Here is a 16,120-nt window from a genome sequence, read left to right as displayed (position 1 = left end):
TGTTATCTTAATTTCCTCATTATCTGTGGGCTTCTAATCCTCTTGCTCAGAATCAGTATCCACCTGTTTGGCAACTAGTTTTCTTTTAAAATGCAGCAAGGGAATTTTCTGGGAAAATGACTGTTTTAGGTTGTTAACCTGAAGAACCTTGTGTGTTCCCTTGTGCATCCCTGACTTCAGTTCTTGCTGTTCCAGATTTACTACTGGAAGGCACAGAGTTCTTCCCTAAGAAACAGACGGCACATTGAGAAGAAGATCCTCACCTTCCAGGGCAGCAAGACCCACGGCATGCTGCCCGGGCTGGAGCCCTTCAGCCACTACACGCTGAATGTCCGTGTGGTCAACGGGAAGGGGGAGGGCCCGGCCAGCCCCGACAGAGCCTTCAGCACTCCTGAAGGAGGTACGGAGTGAATGTGGCTCTGAGATCCAGGAACACATGGCCTGGCCTGGGAGCCTGTGTGTGACAGGAGGGCCCTCCTGGTAAAGTATATTCAGAGAGTCCAGTGTGATCTTCCCATAGAGGAACATATCACATACAAAGCTGGGAAAATGTCATTCACATGTGGCAGCCTAAAGGTATATTGGAGGCTTTAGAACCCAAAATGCTGCCCTAAAACACCCTTTCCTTTCACTTAAAATTTTTTTCCCCACTGCTGAACTTACATTTATTCAAGTCTTTAGTTTTCTGACCCAAGGCGCGTTCATTCTGTAGCTTCTCTATGCCTCAGTGGCCTCGTCTGAAAAGTGTGAGAACTAAATGGGATACTTAAGAAGGCCTGGAAACAAATATTTCTGAGAGGTAGCTGACCACTGCAGCTTCTCTTCCCACGTGCTTTCATCATTTGTTACAATGCTGAGCTGAGGTAGAAGGTTGGCAGTCTTGACCTAATGGGTTGGGAAGGAAAAAGTGTTATAAGTACAGTATGGCCACTGCAGGAGGTAGCAAGGAAGACTCAGCAATACCTTGGTGGAAGAGTTTGGGCAAAACAGACACAAGAGTTTGGGTGAGGGAGAATGGGGGCCATGAGGTAAGGTAGAGATTTTTAAAAGGCACTAAAATGGTCTTTCGCTGTTTGGAACTTTACACCATCCAGCCATGATGATGGGGCAGATCCCTTCTGTGGAATTCTTCGGTCTTTTTGTTGAAAGTAGTTCACAAACACACCCTGTCCTGGCCCCTGGTTAAGGGTGGGCTGGCTCACGAGGCTGGTGGCTGCTCAACAGCCCCAGTTCTAGCTCTTGACCTCAGTCTCATTACTGCCTGGAGGGTCAGGCTTCTCCCACTGGAGGCTTTCATCAGTGAGGCCACACTGGTCCTGTGGATGGCTCAGAGGGTTAAGATAAAGAAGAGAGGAAGTGGTTGTCTGAAGACACGAACGTATTGCAGGTCCAGGCAAAGGAAGGGAAGTGGTAAGGGACAGGCAGGGGAATGGCTATCTTTGGAATTAAGGAGGTGGAATTGTGTCCCAGAAGACAGTGGAAAGAGCAGAGGGAGAAGTCCAAGTTGACCCCTTGGTTTCTGGCTAGAGTGAAGAAGGACAGTGATATCACTAATGAGTTTCCAGGGAACATGGTAGGGTATCTGGTGACTGAGGAAGAGCTGCCCCCGGCCGTGACCCTCATAAGGAAGTGAATAAAAGACCAGGTTTGTTTCCCTGGCAATTTGCCAGCTTCTGCCATGGAAAACCTAGCCCCGCCCCCCACCCCCAGGCCTTCTCCAGAGCCTCAGGTTTGCCAGCGCTGGGGCTCTTGTCTTTTACCCCCAGATACTGTGCAGCTGTCAGCTCTTGAGATATGAATGGCTCTGCAACTGGGCAACTGGCCAGGGCCCAAGGCCCAGCAGGCAGGGTGTTCTTGCTGTTTGGAGACACCTGGTTTGTTGGGGAGAACTGCTTGATGGCCCAGAACACAGCTGCTTCCACTCAAAGGTCTGGTTAGAATGGTTCACTTAATACTCAGCTTGCTTTTACTTGGACACTATTTATAAATCAATTCTTGTCTGCTTTAAATGTATTTAATTTGGGTCCATAGAAAGGCAGTCTTTATGTATTTTGAAAGGACGGTTTTAATAAATTTAAAAGGAAATGGTGACAGAAGACGAGAATAAACTGGTTCCTGCCACAGATTTGTATTCATGTATTTTCAGTAGCATCCAGAGCAAGTCACTGAAAACCAAATCTTTGATCAGTTGTATAAATGTGGCAAAATATGTCTCTTCACTATATTTTGAATACTTAGAAACTTGTATTAACTACATGTTCTCATTGAAGTCCCCAGTGCTCCCTCATCTTTGAAGATTGTGAATCCCACACTGGACTCTGTCACTCTGGAATGGGATCCACCAAGCCACCCAAATGGCATTTTGACAGAGTACACCCTAAAATATCAGCCAAGTAAGTTATTGGAAGAAGGGGAAGACAAATGCAGAGTTAAAAATAAAACTTTACTGTTAGCTAAAACACAAGCTTGTTCTTTCTTTGTATTTGTCGAATCTATACATATGCCTTCAAATATTATTCCAAAATATTTTAAAATAATAAAATAAATAAAAGAATATTTTTAAAAGAAAATAAATCAAATAAAATCTTTTAAAAGGAAAACAATATATATGCTACTGAAAATTAAGTACTATGTACAATATGCAGACTTTTGAAAGTCTGGCATTTAGGAGAACCCTCTCATTAAGTTAGGTGGGCATTATCTGTAAATAGAAAATGCCAAGATGAGGTTCCTTTGTCACAATACTATTAAAGGAAAGGTTTGAAGTTATTTAACAATACCGTATATGGCTCCACCTGCAAAAGCAGAGAAAAAAATACTATTGTGATTCAATCATAAAATTCCCCTAGTTTATAAGCAAATGGAGAATATATTCCCCCCTTGCTGTGTTATGTTATATTATGTTGTATATTTGAACATTATAGGACCTGTATACGGTTATCAGTTATGTTAAGTGAAGAATGAGCAGGATTATAAATCATTTGTGTCAATTTTTGGTTGACACAAATATTTACAATATTCTTGTTGTAATTAATGAAGAATGCACTTATTTATTATTTCTTATTCACAGTAAACAGCACACATGAATTAGGCCCTCTGATAGATTTAAAAATTCCTGCCAACAAGACACGCTGGATTTTAAAAAATTTAAATTTCAGCACTCGGTATAAGTTTTATTTCTATGCCCAAACATCCGTAGGACCAGGAAGTCAAATTACAGAGGAAGCAATAACAACTGTGGATGAAGGTAAGATGGGTATGTATGAAATTCATACAATTATAAGTATCCTGAAATAAAAATCTTTAACTTTAGTGTGTTTTCTCTTCCTACTTACCATGGAGTATCCATCTTACCTACACAAATACTTATTTGTAATATATATATATATATATATATATGTATACATATATATATTCTCAATATATAGTAAAATCAGTTATTTAGTTTATATTGGAATGACTTTTTGGTATTTTTTCAATTCCATGTGAGATTTTAAAACTTATATTAAAATATTAGAGTAGAAGTGAGAAAATATATCTACCACACTTGAATTTAAAGTCCAAGGCAATGTTTTTTCTGTACATAACTTTATACACATATACACATATTGACTCATATAATGAACACATGTATGAACACACAGACATATATAATTACATAATTCTACTTATGGTCCTAATTCACCAAATATAATTTGCCAGTCCATGTATTGGTTAATGTTTTCTAGTAAAACATCAAAATAGTCACTAAAGAGTACATTTATTTTGTGTTAGAATAAGGAGCCTTATATTTTGGTATGTCATCTGTTACAGAGAAACCAGAATAACCTCCGTAAGTATTCATACTTTTAAAAAGCATCCTGAAATGTTTAGATTCAATGAAAATTATCAAAAATATTGTGAAAAACTTTCTGGTTTTGCATGTCTCTAAACTGTAAAATTGTTTAAAGATTATTCGTCCGATTATCTTCCATGACATTTCAATGTAAAATTTGGTTCAAAATATATTTAAGTCTTCTTATATACTAGATAATGAATAATGCACCTTAAATAATATGTGGATTTGAATATTGGAGAAGTTTGGGGACACTGACATATTTTTGTCCCCTGTACCTGATGTGGTACCCTCATTTTTCTTGCATGCCTTAGCATTTTAGTAAGTGTTTTCTTGTATCGCTATACATGCTCATGGGTGTGTTACATCTAACTATATAGTGTCCTATTTCTGTTTCCCTTCATCAAAGCTGGTATTCTTCCACCTGATGTAGGTGCAGGCAAAGGTAAAATAACTCATCTGCATGACTTTATACATGTATGAATATGCAATGTTAAATGTGGGGAAGTGCAGCATGGGTAAAAAAGAGAAAATAAAATATGCTTGGAACCACCAAAAGGAGAAGATCTTGGCTGATCATGGCTTTTAAATTAATTTTTAGTCGTTTGTACAAGTAGCAAGCACAGATTGAATTCTCCAAAAAAATTTTTGTCAAGACTTATATCCTTGGTGCAAATCCTAATCTTAGCTTTTAATGATATGATTTTGGCTCAGTCAGACAAGACCAAAACTCTCAATTTGTCACAGATCCTCTGTATGGCCGTGCCACATGTCAGGAGTTCAAAACTCTTAGTCCTGTTATGAAAACAGCCCATGGGAAACTAAATCAACTGAGCTTCCCCTTGTAATTGGATTTAGCCGCACTCCTCGTACATACAGTGTACACCCTCCTGGCACTACACAACACTGTCCATTTGAAATTTCAGTGTAACACCCCAGAAGTGATTTGGTAGGTCTTTGCCCATCAGTGACTCATGTTCCAGTTAGCCTGCATGCTTTGCTCAGCTGTGTTCCTCCACCCTGTCTCCACCAGACTGCTCAAGCCTTCCCCTTCTGAGTCATAGGCAACAGCAGCTCTTTGTGTCAGAAGGACTTTTGGAAGCATGGTGCTTGATAAGTTGTAAGATGTCTTCTGCCTGTGGCAATACCAGAGAGCCCCCAGTCTCTGACCCACTCTGGGCTATCGGTCAGCCACTCAGAGCAGCAGAGCCCCTGCCCCTGGCTTTTTGAGGGAAGTGTGTCACAGTCAGGGCTTTTCTTGGGCTTTGACAGAGCAAATCCTCACTCTTCAAACAAGAGTGAAGAACAGAAGACCAAGAACAGCAAGAGTTTTGCCTTGAATTATTCAACTCTTGTGAGTTTAGGCTTGATACATTTTTTCTGTTTTCTTAGAAATTTGCTTATAGTCAGAGCCTTGCTAAATTGTAAAATGTACACATGACAGGGCTGGGGATTTAGCTCAGCGGCACAGTGCCTGCCTGGTAAGCGCAAGGTCGTGAGTTCGATTCCCAGTATCGAGAAAAAAAAAAAAATGTACATACGACAGTATGATTAAATAAAACTGTTCTCCCCCCTTTTTTTTTTAGTAATCTTGTTCCTACTCTTTTTCTTTTCTTATTGGTTAGACAAATTATCGACTTCCATTTTGGCAGACTTGTACATACACTTAAAGTGTCTTGACCATTTTCACTCCCCCAGCACAACAGTTGTGCTGCCCTTCTCCCTTAGTTTCACATTTTTGGGGGAGAGGGTTAATCTTAATAATATTATAGTTGCGTTTTTGACTTAAAAGGACAAAGTTGGAAAAGTTCAAATTTTCTACAAAATATTGTAGAAATATGTAAAAGATATTTTGTATGTATGCTTCTTTTTATGGGTTAGGTATCAGCTAAAATCATGGGTCATTTTACAGTGACTCCGTGGAAGGCCTGCAGTGAGCTGGCTTCCTGTCCTACCTGGTGCACAGTGTCTCCACAGTGTGCCAAGGCTGGCAGGGACACTCCTTCAGCAAGGCTGCTGCAAAGCAGTCTGCATGTTCTGCTGACAGGGCAAGGCAGGAGAGGACTTGAGTCCCCCAGAACAACCATCACCTCCTGTTCTTGATAAACTAAAACTAAAAGAAATCTTTCTTAGGTGTAGGTTCTACCATTTGAGATTACTGAATTGAATTATGAATTATTTATGATTGTAGAACAAGAAAAAATGAAGTATCTAAAAGTTCATCAATTCCCCAATATAAAATCTGACAGATTTCAGATGAGAAGAGGAATAATGTTTAAGAAAAAGAAAAAGCTAAATCTGACCTCATTTTCAATATTGTTTCTTCTCATAGTGCAACATTAGCCAAATTTTTCTTACATAAAATAATAATATTTTCCCATGGTAAGATTTAAACTGATCAAGCATAATTTGTAATCTTGGGCTTTTTTTCTTCCATATTTTTTTCAGTCTAATAATGATTAATTTGTTTGTTTGATTCAAGCCTTTAATATTTATGTAAGATTTATAGTTATTTGGATATATTTGTTAAATTTCTATGGCTCTAAATAATTTCAGAGTCTGAGGTTCTGGAACTAGGTCAGCAAAGGGATCTATCAAAATGAACCAAAACATGCCAGTAATTGACTTGAGTTATGCTCCCAGTATTCCTGATGGATCCTATTACTTTACCTTTGAAATTTGACTCTGGGCCCTTGAGAGAAACCATCAGGACCCTTTTTTAGGATAGCTAACCTGGATAGAAGAAGGTAAGATTAACTAGTAAGGTAGGGGCAGAATCTGCATTCTTGACCTTATAAGCAACCTACTGTGGGCAACCAGTTAGGACTGAGCAGAAAAGGGCCCTGAGAATCTTCCAATGCTGAGTCCTCCCATGAGCTGACTCTCACTAGATTACTTTACTAATGTAAATAAGCAGGAAACAAAAATTTCAAACTCACAGTTCCCATCTTTATTTAGTCTGAATAACACCAACAACAAAAACTACATAGAAGCCTAGAAGTTTCAACCAGTTCAACAACTAATGTCTCCCTGGCACGTAAAATGAAGTAGCCTTTTTTTTTCTTTTTTAGGATACTGTGTATCAATATAGTAAAACTGTCCCTGCTTTCTTTTTTTTCTTTTTTTTTTTTTGCCTTTTTTGAGACAGGGTCTCGCTATGCATTTCAGGCTGGCCTTGAGCTCGCTTTGTAGCCTAGGCTAGTCTCAAACTCACAGCAATCCTCCTGCCTTAGCCTCCCGAGTGCTGGGATTACAGGTGTGCACCACCATGCCGGGCTTGTCCCTGCTTTTGACATGCTTTAAATCTGGCAAGGAAGAGATGCTAAACTAGTATTGTAAACAAAATGCTATTTGCACGTAGAACAGTGAACTATTTATTTTGCCAAACAAGATCAGGGAAAGCCGCCCAAAGAAAATAATATTAAGACAGGCCTTGAACCCTGTGTATTTTGGCAGCTGAATCAGGAATTGGAGTAAGTCTTGGTAAGGGCATAAGCAAAAAGGCCAGGGTTGGAAAGCACACAGAATGTGTGAGTAATCCAGCTTGGCTGCAGAGTAGAGTGTGAGGAAAAGAGAAGTCCCTGAGTTGGGACTGGAGCAGCAGGTGGGGCTGGATGGGCAGCTGTGAATGCCTTGCTAAGTGATTTGTATTTACCTCTAGGCAGAGGTTAGCTGTCCACATCTTTAACAGGGAGGAGTCTGGGTCAGATTTGTAGCTTAGGAAGCTAAAATACAGTAACTCCATACACTGCTGGGTGTCTATAGAGAAAGACTCACAGTAGGGAGAGGCAGACAGTGGGAGATGGCTGGGGAAGCCCTGATGAGTAATGCCATAAGGGTCCCCTTGTCTGCCGCATCATAGGGGGCAGCTCAAGGGGTGTTTGCTCAGTGAGTAAGCGAGCAAGTGGGGATTAAAGCCGAGGAAGATGGAATTCTCTATGATAAAACTAAATCATAAATCTTATCTGGTTGCCTTTAAAGATAAGCTAAGTGCAAATTTACAGCACACAATACTTTAGTACTAACTATAGTGTATAATACATTAGATCTCTAAAAATAGTCATCTTATACTGAAAGTTTGAGTTATCCATCCTATTCTAATCCTAGCCCCTGGTGACCACCATAATACTCTTATTTCTCTAGTTTGATGTTTTAAAATTTTATATACATGTGAGATTATACAATATTCTTTTCGGTATGATTTATTTCATTTAGCATAATGTCCTCCAGGTATATCCATGTTGTTGCACATGGCAGGATTTTCTTTTTTAAGGCTGAATGATGCTCCATTTTTTATATACCCATTAATCCATATGCAGTCATCTGTCAGTGGACGCTGAATTCTCATGTCTTGTTTATCATGAATAATGCTACAGTGGACATGGGAGAGCTGACATATTTTTAAGGTACTAGTTTTATTTTAATAAAGCTGAAAAAATAAAAATTAAAAGTGTAGAAAAAAACTTCAGGAAGTAAAGAGAACATTGATAGAAACTACCACAACAGAAGTGACTAAATAGTCTTCTGTTCAAAATACTTAGGTATGGTTCTGCCTTGGCCATCTTGCATAATTACTTCAAGACTAAATTCCTCAGTTCTTTTACTCCACAATTTTTAAAGGAAACAAAATGGTTTGTCAAGGTTGAAGGAAGGGGAGAGCATTGGGGGAAAAAGAATGAAGATATATCATGTATGGGTACAAATTCCCTATGATGAATGCTGTCATTACGTATATCTAAAATCTACCAATAAAATTAATTTTAAAAAATGATTTCCCAAAGTTCTTTGCAATTGATGTTTTACACATGTCTATATGACTTCCTCTGTTGATTATATTCCTAGCATTATCTTTTTCTTTAAGAATTGAGTTTAAGCTTTAGTAAGGAACATAAACTAAGATAAATTAAATTTCTGCATAATTCAATAAAAATTTTTCTCTCTGCTATTTCCCTGAACTTAGCAAAAAAAAAAAAAAAAGGGGGGGGGGCACAAAATGTACATATGTTGTTGAATTATATTGTAGAGGTCACTTGCATTATCTAGCTTCTTCAATATACTTTCCTTTTTGAGGCTAAGAAATGCTACTTCATTACATTTGTTTCAGCGGAGGTGTTTGGCTTCTGAATTGTATAACAAATTTTATAATTTAATTTGAGTATCTGAGTAATCCCATTCGTTCTTTCTGATTTATTACCCTAGTACATTTTCTCTGGAATAATAAGTTGATCTTATTTTTTAACTATAGAAGTCATTATATCTGTAGATTTGTCATTTTTAGTTGAAGATATTGAGGTAGGGCTGATAGAATTGTCAGCCTCAGGATATTAAAATAACATTTTTCCTGACTTTAGATGCTGTCTTTACTGACTAGCAGGCATATATAGTGCTTTATACACACCATTCTTCAGATTTTTAAGCAGCTAGCTAGGTTGTGTTATAGTTTTTCAGGAAATGCTCTGCAATATTTAACAGGTAAGATTGTCTTGCTCCCTGTGATATGTCCAGTAAAATAGTTCCTACTCCTTTTGTCTGTTGTTTCTCAACTTCTGATAAGCAGACTTGGCAATTCCTTTTGCAGCTTTTCTTCCAGCATATTCTAACCATCCAAACATTCTCTAAGGAGTTTCTCAGCTCCTCATGCTCTCAATGTCTGTGACTCAAAACAGATCAAAAGCCACTGTTGTAAGGAGCATTCTTTCTCACATCAACACAGTTTTTTAAGACCTGCACTGAAATGACAAATAGAATTTAAAAGTAGCCACGTAGTATTGGATTTTGCCTGGAAGTTTCTGATTCTATAGCAATTTCTGTGCCTGGGATTGTTCTACAGCCTCTGTCATCCATCAGTAAATAAAGACTGTGATGATTCCTGGGACCATATCCAATGGACCACAGTCTACATTGTTCAGAACCCTATACTAGGACTCCTGAACTCTAATAGTATATATAACTATATCTGATTATTTCCTAATACTGTAATTTAATAAATGAAAAACCTTCCTGTGATAAAAGTGAAGTATGAGTGAGCCCCAGATTCTAACAGTAAATTCTAATATCATTTTATTTGTACAGTTTCACAATATTTAAGTTTATTCTCTGTGTCATGTATGGTGCTGCAATGTGATTGTTTGTTTGTTTTATTTTTCTGTTGTATATTTAGTTCAAGCAGTAAATCCCAGGATCAGCAATATTACTGCTGCAGCTGCTGAGACCTCTGCCAATATCAGTTGGAAATATGAGGGACCAGAGCATGTGAACTTTTATGTTGAATATGGTGTAGCAGGCAGTAAGAAACAATTTCATTACCCTGCTTTTAATTTGGGGGACACATTTCATGAAATTAAGAACATTTTTAAGATTTACTGTGAATCATCCTGAAAAGTATCTCAACCCAATTAAGTGAATCAGAATTATCTTAAAAAGAGGGGCTGGGGATTTAGCTCAGTGGCAAAAGCGCCTGCCTGGCAAGTGCAAGGTTGTGAGTTTGGTTCCCGGTACTGGAGAAAAACCAAAAAAAAAAAAAAAAAAGAATTATCTTAAAAAGTACAGTGAACCATTACTAGGAGTCTCCTTTTTTCATGGTGTTGATAACAAAGCACATAAGCTCCCTTCAGATGTTATTTTTCATATCATAGTACTTTAAATTGGTTCTGTACCCAAAACATACAATAAGTAGTAGTGAATAATTTGTAAGTACAAGTAAGAAAGGATAAAAGGCTTTGCAAATTGGGCTGTGAAACAGTAGAAATCAGACTGACTTGAGAGTATGTTACCTAAACTATTGCAAGAATCTTACAAGAAATTACAGAAAATTAAAGCTTTATAGGAGCAACTATTACATTTGGGTGTTTTGACCCAAGTCAGGCCCTGTACTACCATCCCAGCCACATCTACTGGGAGATGGTGTAGCATTAATTTTCAACAGTTTACAGAGACCTAGTGTCCCTTCCTTAATGAAGAATATGCTACAGATAATGAGCTGGATTACCAATGAATGTTTGAGCAAATATTTGACAAAATATTGAACGTAGCCCAACTTTCTGTTTAGACCTTTATCTGACAAAGACATCTACTTCAGAAATGACTATCCTTTTAAAAGAACCAATACTTAGGAAAGCTTGAATCTATAAATTGGAGTTTACCAAAAGATTCATGCTGTGAATACTAAAAAATAATTCCCATAGTTGATTTATGCTATTTAATGTATAATGGTTCTTTTTATAAACATCTCTAGAGAAACTCAGCAGCATTGTAAGACAAGGTACAGAAGAAGAAGCTTCAAGGGGCTAAGGATGTAGCTCAGTGGCACAAGTGCCTGCTTGGCAAGCACAAGGTCCTGAGTTCAATTCCTAGTACCTGACCCCCACAAAAATATAGAGTCAGAAGAAGAAGGTTCCTTTATATTAAAAAGAATACAGTGGGAATATATATATAGTTAACATGGAATCTTTATATCCAGTAAATTTTTTATTTGAGTATATTTTCATGTAGGTCTTAATTTAATTGACCTACTTGATATGATTACATTTATGATAGTCTAAAATGATAACTAAGCATCCTAGATTTTGTCTTTCACTTATGAAGAATTTTCCTTTCTTGAAGCATTAAGTAACTTTTAGTCCCTTAAAATGTTCAAATTTGTTGTTTTTGCAAAATTTCCATAGGCAAAGAAGAATGGAGAAAAGAAATTGTAAATGGTTCTCGAAGCTTCTTTGGGTTAAAGGGTCTAATGCCAGGAACAGCATACAAAGTTCGAGTTGGTGCTGAGGGGGACTCTGGTTTTGTGAGTTCAGAGGCTGTGTTTGAGACAGGCCCAGGTGAGGCACACACCACACCAGTTCTGGCTGATGCTCAAAGGTGGAAGCCACCAGCCACTCTAGTTGGAGACAGGCTGGTGAAGCTATATTATGGGTAGGGCCATGAATGTCTCTCTGCAGGGCCCTGTTGGGTTGGGAGTTTGGCTTTCCATTGTCTTTGGCTCTGTATGTCAAATGAATTACAGAGTCAAGCAAATTATCTCCTAAGCACATTATTGCCAAAATCTGTTCTAAAGTACAGACTTAAAAATGAGTTTAATATCATTTAAGTAATTTGATTTTTATATAATTTACATACATGAAATTTCCCTCAATATTGAATATTAAAATTTTTGAAATGCTTTTAAAGTTGAAATAACTATGTCAAAATGGACTACAACCCAGCAGAACCCTGCAATTTGGCTAGATGGTTGATATAAATACTGTTAAGTTGGTGTGGAACAAGAAGTTATGTAATTCAAATGTTATATTTTTATCACAACAGATTTGACTGCCTGTATTTGTTATGTGAGCATGAACAAACTGTACCAGTAAAAAAGTAAAAGTTTTTCAAAGTAAAGAGGAATATTCATGTCAAATGCAAGAATATTCATATTTGCTCACAAGATGGAAAACAATCCCTGGTTGTTTACACGAGGGTTGTGTGGCACATGCTCGTTTTATGGCTCATAGATTCATCTTGTAATCAGTCACTTCATGCATATTGAGGAAGTATACGTATCCCATTGAAACAATAAGCAAAATGAATTTTGTGGTGTCTTTTATTAATAAGGCATTATGGGGCTGGGGATTTAGCCCAGCGGCACAGCGCCTGCCTGGCAAGCGCAAGGTCGAGAGTTCAATTCCGGGTACCAGAAAAAAAACAAAAAAAAAATGGTATTATGATTGTTAAGTCATTTCTTATTGTAAAAATATGCAACCATAAGTGGTTTAAAATAAGAAACTAAGGGCCAGGGAGATAGCTCAATGGCACCGCGCTGGCAAGTGCAAGGTCCTGAGTTTGATTCCTGGTACCCCCAAAAAATAAAATAAAATAAGAGACTAAAACCAAAGGTGATATTCAATAACTTATCAAATGGCATACTTAAATATCAATTGGCTAATATATTATATGAAAAAATTTCCCCATTTTTTCTTTTCCTTGTTTTTTCATATCCATTTATATACATAGTTCTAAGAAAACACTGCATTAAATGTGTTTAATCAATTTGTGATTAGTTTTATAAGGTGTTTTGGTTTTATGGTTTGGGTTTTTTGTTTTTTTGTTTTTTGCTTTTTGTTTTCCTGGAACATGGGATTAGATCCAGGGCCTTTACACTGAGCTCCATCCCAACCAATTTTACTTTTTATTTTTTATTTTGAGATAGTCTCACTAAATTGCTGCTTTACCTAGGCTGGGCTCAAACTTGGAATCCTGCTTACATACTAGCATTCTATAGTTATGTACCACTGCACCTGACTTTTTACAAGCTTTTTGTTATGGATAGCTTATAATTTCAAGATACTAAAAGGTCATGGAGGCAAACAGCTAGATTGACAGTAACAATAATAGCACTAACAGTCAATGCTCCTCTACACCGGGTGAGTGAGGGGTTTTCTCCTTCAGTCCTTACAACAATCCTAGAAGGTGGCACCGTTATTGCTCACTGACCCATCATATTGGTACTCAGAAGGGCGGAACCTGCCCAGGCCACAGCTGGATCATGGTAGAGCAGGGATCTGGAGCCTGGCTTTCCCACCAGAACAGAAGTCCCCGCCATACAAAGTCACAGAGGCAACACCCCAAGGGGAACACGCTGTCTCAGAAATGAGGCTCCATGTAGTTCGGACATGCAGATGAGACAGATTCACCCTCAAACCCAATTTGTATCATATTCTGTCCCTTTCCAAGCCAAAGGAAACTCCTTTAGATAATTTCTTTCCCTTAATAGTGTGACACCTCCTGTTTCAGCAGCAACTGCCAGGTGTCTCAAGGCAAGTGGTAGCGAGGGATGGGCCAATCTTGTATGACAGTGATAGGACAAGGTACCACCAGGCATCACTTTGTACATGTATATGGATGTAACTATCAAAAAGAATAAATGTTGGTTAAAGTCTAGTGACCTTAGTTACATATCATTCCTAAGAGCAAATACTGTCTGCATTCTAGAATGCCTCTCCTCAGAGTCTCTCTGACTCCCTGTCCTCCTGCTTTACAATACCCCACCCTTCGGCCTGAAGCTAACTCCAGAGAGAAGGCACTGACTTCTGCTCTTGCCCCTCCTTCCCCCGAGCTAGGCATGGAGGGCAAAGAACATCATTACTTAGTATGAAAACGTACCATTTGGTGAAGCTTTTAAATTCTACATTCGTGAGCTGCTTTTCTCTCTGAGTCCTGCTAATTTTGGAAACCTAGACTTAATTTTTCTTCTACACTTGTTGCATGAGTCTTCCTAACATGACTCCATCTGTGCCATTTATAGTTGGGACTGTTAAGGTGTATTCTTAATTTTCACTGAAAAGCAGGATGATAGGCAATGCCTGACACTTCGCTTCTCTCCCATATTCCAGGTGGGACCTCTCATTCATACCAGCCCTCTTCTTCTTCCTTTCTCACCTCTGTCCATCAGTTGTAGAGTCCCTTCTCAGACGTCACCAAAGATTAAAGTAGATTCATTTTTTTTTGCCAGATGCTGCCAAACATTGGTCAAGGTCCCTTTTTCTCTTTTTAAACACTTCTAAATATGTAAGCCAAACAGGACCTTTTTATACCTAGTTGATTCTTTATAAATAGAATAGTAAAAAATAGTAGCCATGTCTCTCACTCTGTTTCTTCCATGTCTGTTCTATGCTTCTGAGTTCTCAAGAGCACTTTCCTCAGAGACACCCCAGACTGATCACAGCTCCTCCATGGCACAGCAAGCAATGTAAGAGCAGAAGACTGTTGTTAAGCTGTCTTCTAGGCAATGAGGCAAACTTCATTCGTCTGCCCTTCTTAACTATGCTTATTATTCTGTATGTGTTTAATTTACCACTTTAGGGATTATTCAAGTAGTGCATGTATATAACTTTATTGTAGAAAATTTCATGTAAAGTCCCCAACCCATTCCTATTAACACCCACCTACTGTAGCTCAGCTTCTACAAGAAAAAACACATAGATTTCTTTTGTCTGTCCTTGTCTATGTGTGTGTGGTCTGCACAACATTATGACCTTGGTTGGTGTTTTGTGGATAGGCTGATTTAGAGGGGCTTCACGTTCCTTTTTTATAGATGGCAAGTCAGTACACCTATTTTCACTTTCAGAATTTTTGTTTTATATCAAATTGTGTTGCACTTCGTGTGTGTGTGTGTGTGTGTGTGTGTGGTGTGCACACATGCATTCACACCTACACTCATGCACCTATTTACTGTGCCAATTGACTTTAAATAATGGAGTAGAGAATATGTAATACCTTTTTTCCTTTGACGTGGAGGCAGAAATTCAAAGTCAATTTGAATGTTTATTCATCAGCTGTCAAGGAAATATATCCAGTTTTTGCACAGTTGCATAGGGACAGGCCACCAGTTCAATTTTGGGAGTCATCATCTTTGTAAGACAAAGTCTGTGCTAATATTTGAGCATCTTGTTGCATTTTTCCCTAATCAGTTGCCTTTAATTAGGTGGAAAATGTAAGTGTTGATATTATTTATGACAAAGATGTGAATCATTAAGCATGGGAAAAGCAAGGACTCTTTAACTTCAATCAAATGCTCAAGAGACTTTGCTTCGTTTTGGGTTTCGTTTTGAAGAGAAAGCACACAAAGACTATGTGTGAATTTTGGAAATATATTGGCAAAGAGGAAGTAATGATGGACCTTGAAAACACTTTCACATGTCTCACTATAGAAAGTCCATCTAACATTTTATTCTGTGTTCAGAAGTTTTCAGATTTGATGCCTGCATGGGTTTTCAATAGAGCGTAATAGTTAGTAGCATGCTCAATGGAGCCATCTCCACTCTTGGGCAAGCTGTTTACCCTCTCTGGCTATGGGTTTATTCCTAATATCTACTTCAAAGGATTGTTGTAAAGATTAAATGAGACTATGCCCTGAGCACAATGCCTAGCATGTAGTAAGGGTCCCCAAAGGTTAGCTGTCATTGTTGTTACCATTATCATCATCATCGTCGTCATCATGATGACTATGGAATGCGTATGGAAGGGGGAGCTGCCTATACTCATGCTCCAGTTGTGTCTGATTATGATACAGCTCCAAACCCCTCTAAGGATGAAGGGCTCCTGGGGGAAGGCAGTTGGCCTTTGATTTGTACTCCAGTTAATATATTTCCACTTCTCTTTTTATTTCTTAAACATATTTCCAGACTTTTTTTACATTGCTTTTCACATTTGATTTTAATCATCTTGTTTTTCTCCTTTGTATGGAGAAAAAGAGACTAGGAAATGTTGTTTTGCAACATACAGAAAGACTGGGATACGTGTAGCCATGCT

At 38.1% G+C, this 16,120-nt stretch overlaps 1 protein-coding gene across 25 annotated transcripts in view; it reads left to right on the top strand.

The window, feature by feature from the left end:
* Nrcam (neuronal cell adhesion molecule) overlaps positions 1–16,120 on the top strand; it is an 80,836-nt gene that overhangs the window by 50,874 nt on the left and 13,842 nt on the right. For 5 of the 25 annotated variants that reach the window (XM_013510543.1, XM_013510548.1, XM_013510545.1 and 2 more), the window contains 6 exons: positions 196–400; positions 2,271–2,393; positions 3,071–3,256; positions 4,245–4,280; positions 9,996–10,121; positions 11,500–11,652. In XM_013510543.1, the coding sequence (XP_013365997.1) occupies positions 196–400; positions 2,271–2,393; positions 3,071–3,256; positions 4,245–4,280; positions 9,996–10,121; positions 11,500–11,652 (829 nt within the window). The remainder of the gene's footprint in view (positions 1–195; positions 401–2,270; positions 2,394–3,070; positions 3,257–4,244; positions 4,281–9,995; positions 10,122–11,499; positions 11,653–16,120) is intronic. The other 20 variants (XM_013510544.1, XM_005377294.2, XM_005377295.2 and 17 more) reach the window with 12 other exon arrangements.

Source organism: Chinchilla lanigera, unplaced genomic scaffold (genome assembly GCF_000276665.1).
Source record: "Chinchilla lanigera isolate Chin_1 unplaced genomic scaffold, ChiLan1.0 scaffold00009, whole genome shotgun sequence".
In the NCBI taxonomy this organism is placed as follows: Eukaryota; Metazoa; Chordata; class Mammalia; order Rodentia; family Chinchillidae; genus Chinchilla; species Chinchilla lanigera.
Note: the sequence above shows the minus strand (reverse complement) of the source record. Positions and strands in the feature narration are given on the sequence as shown.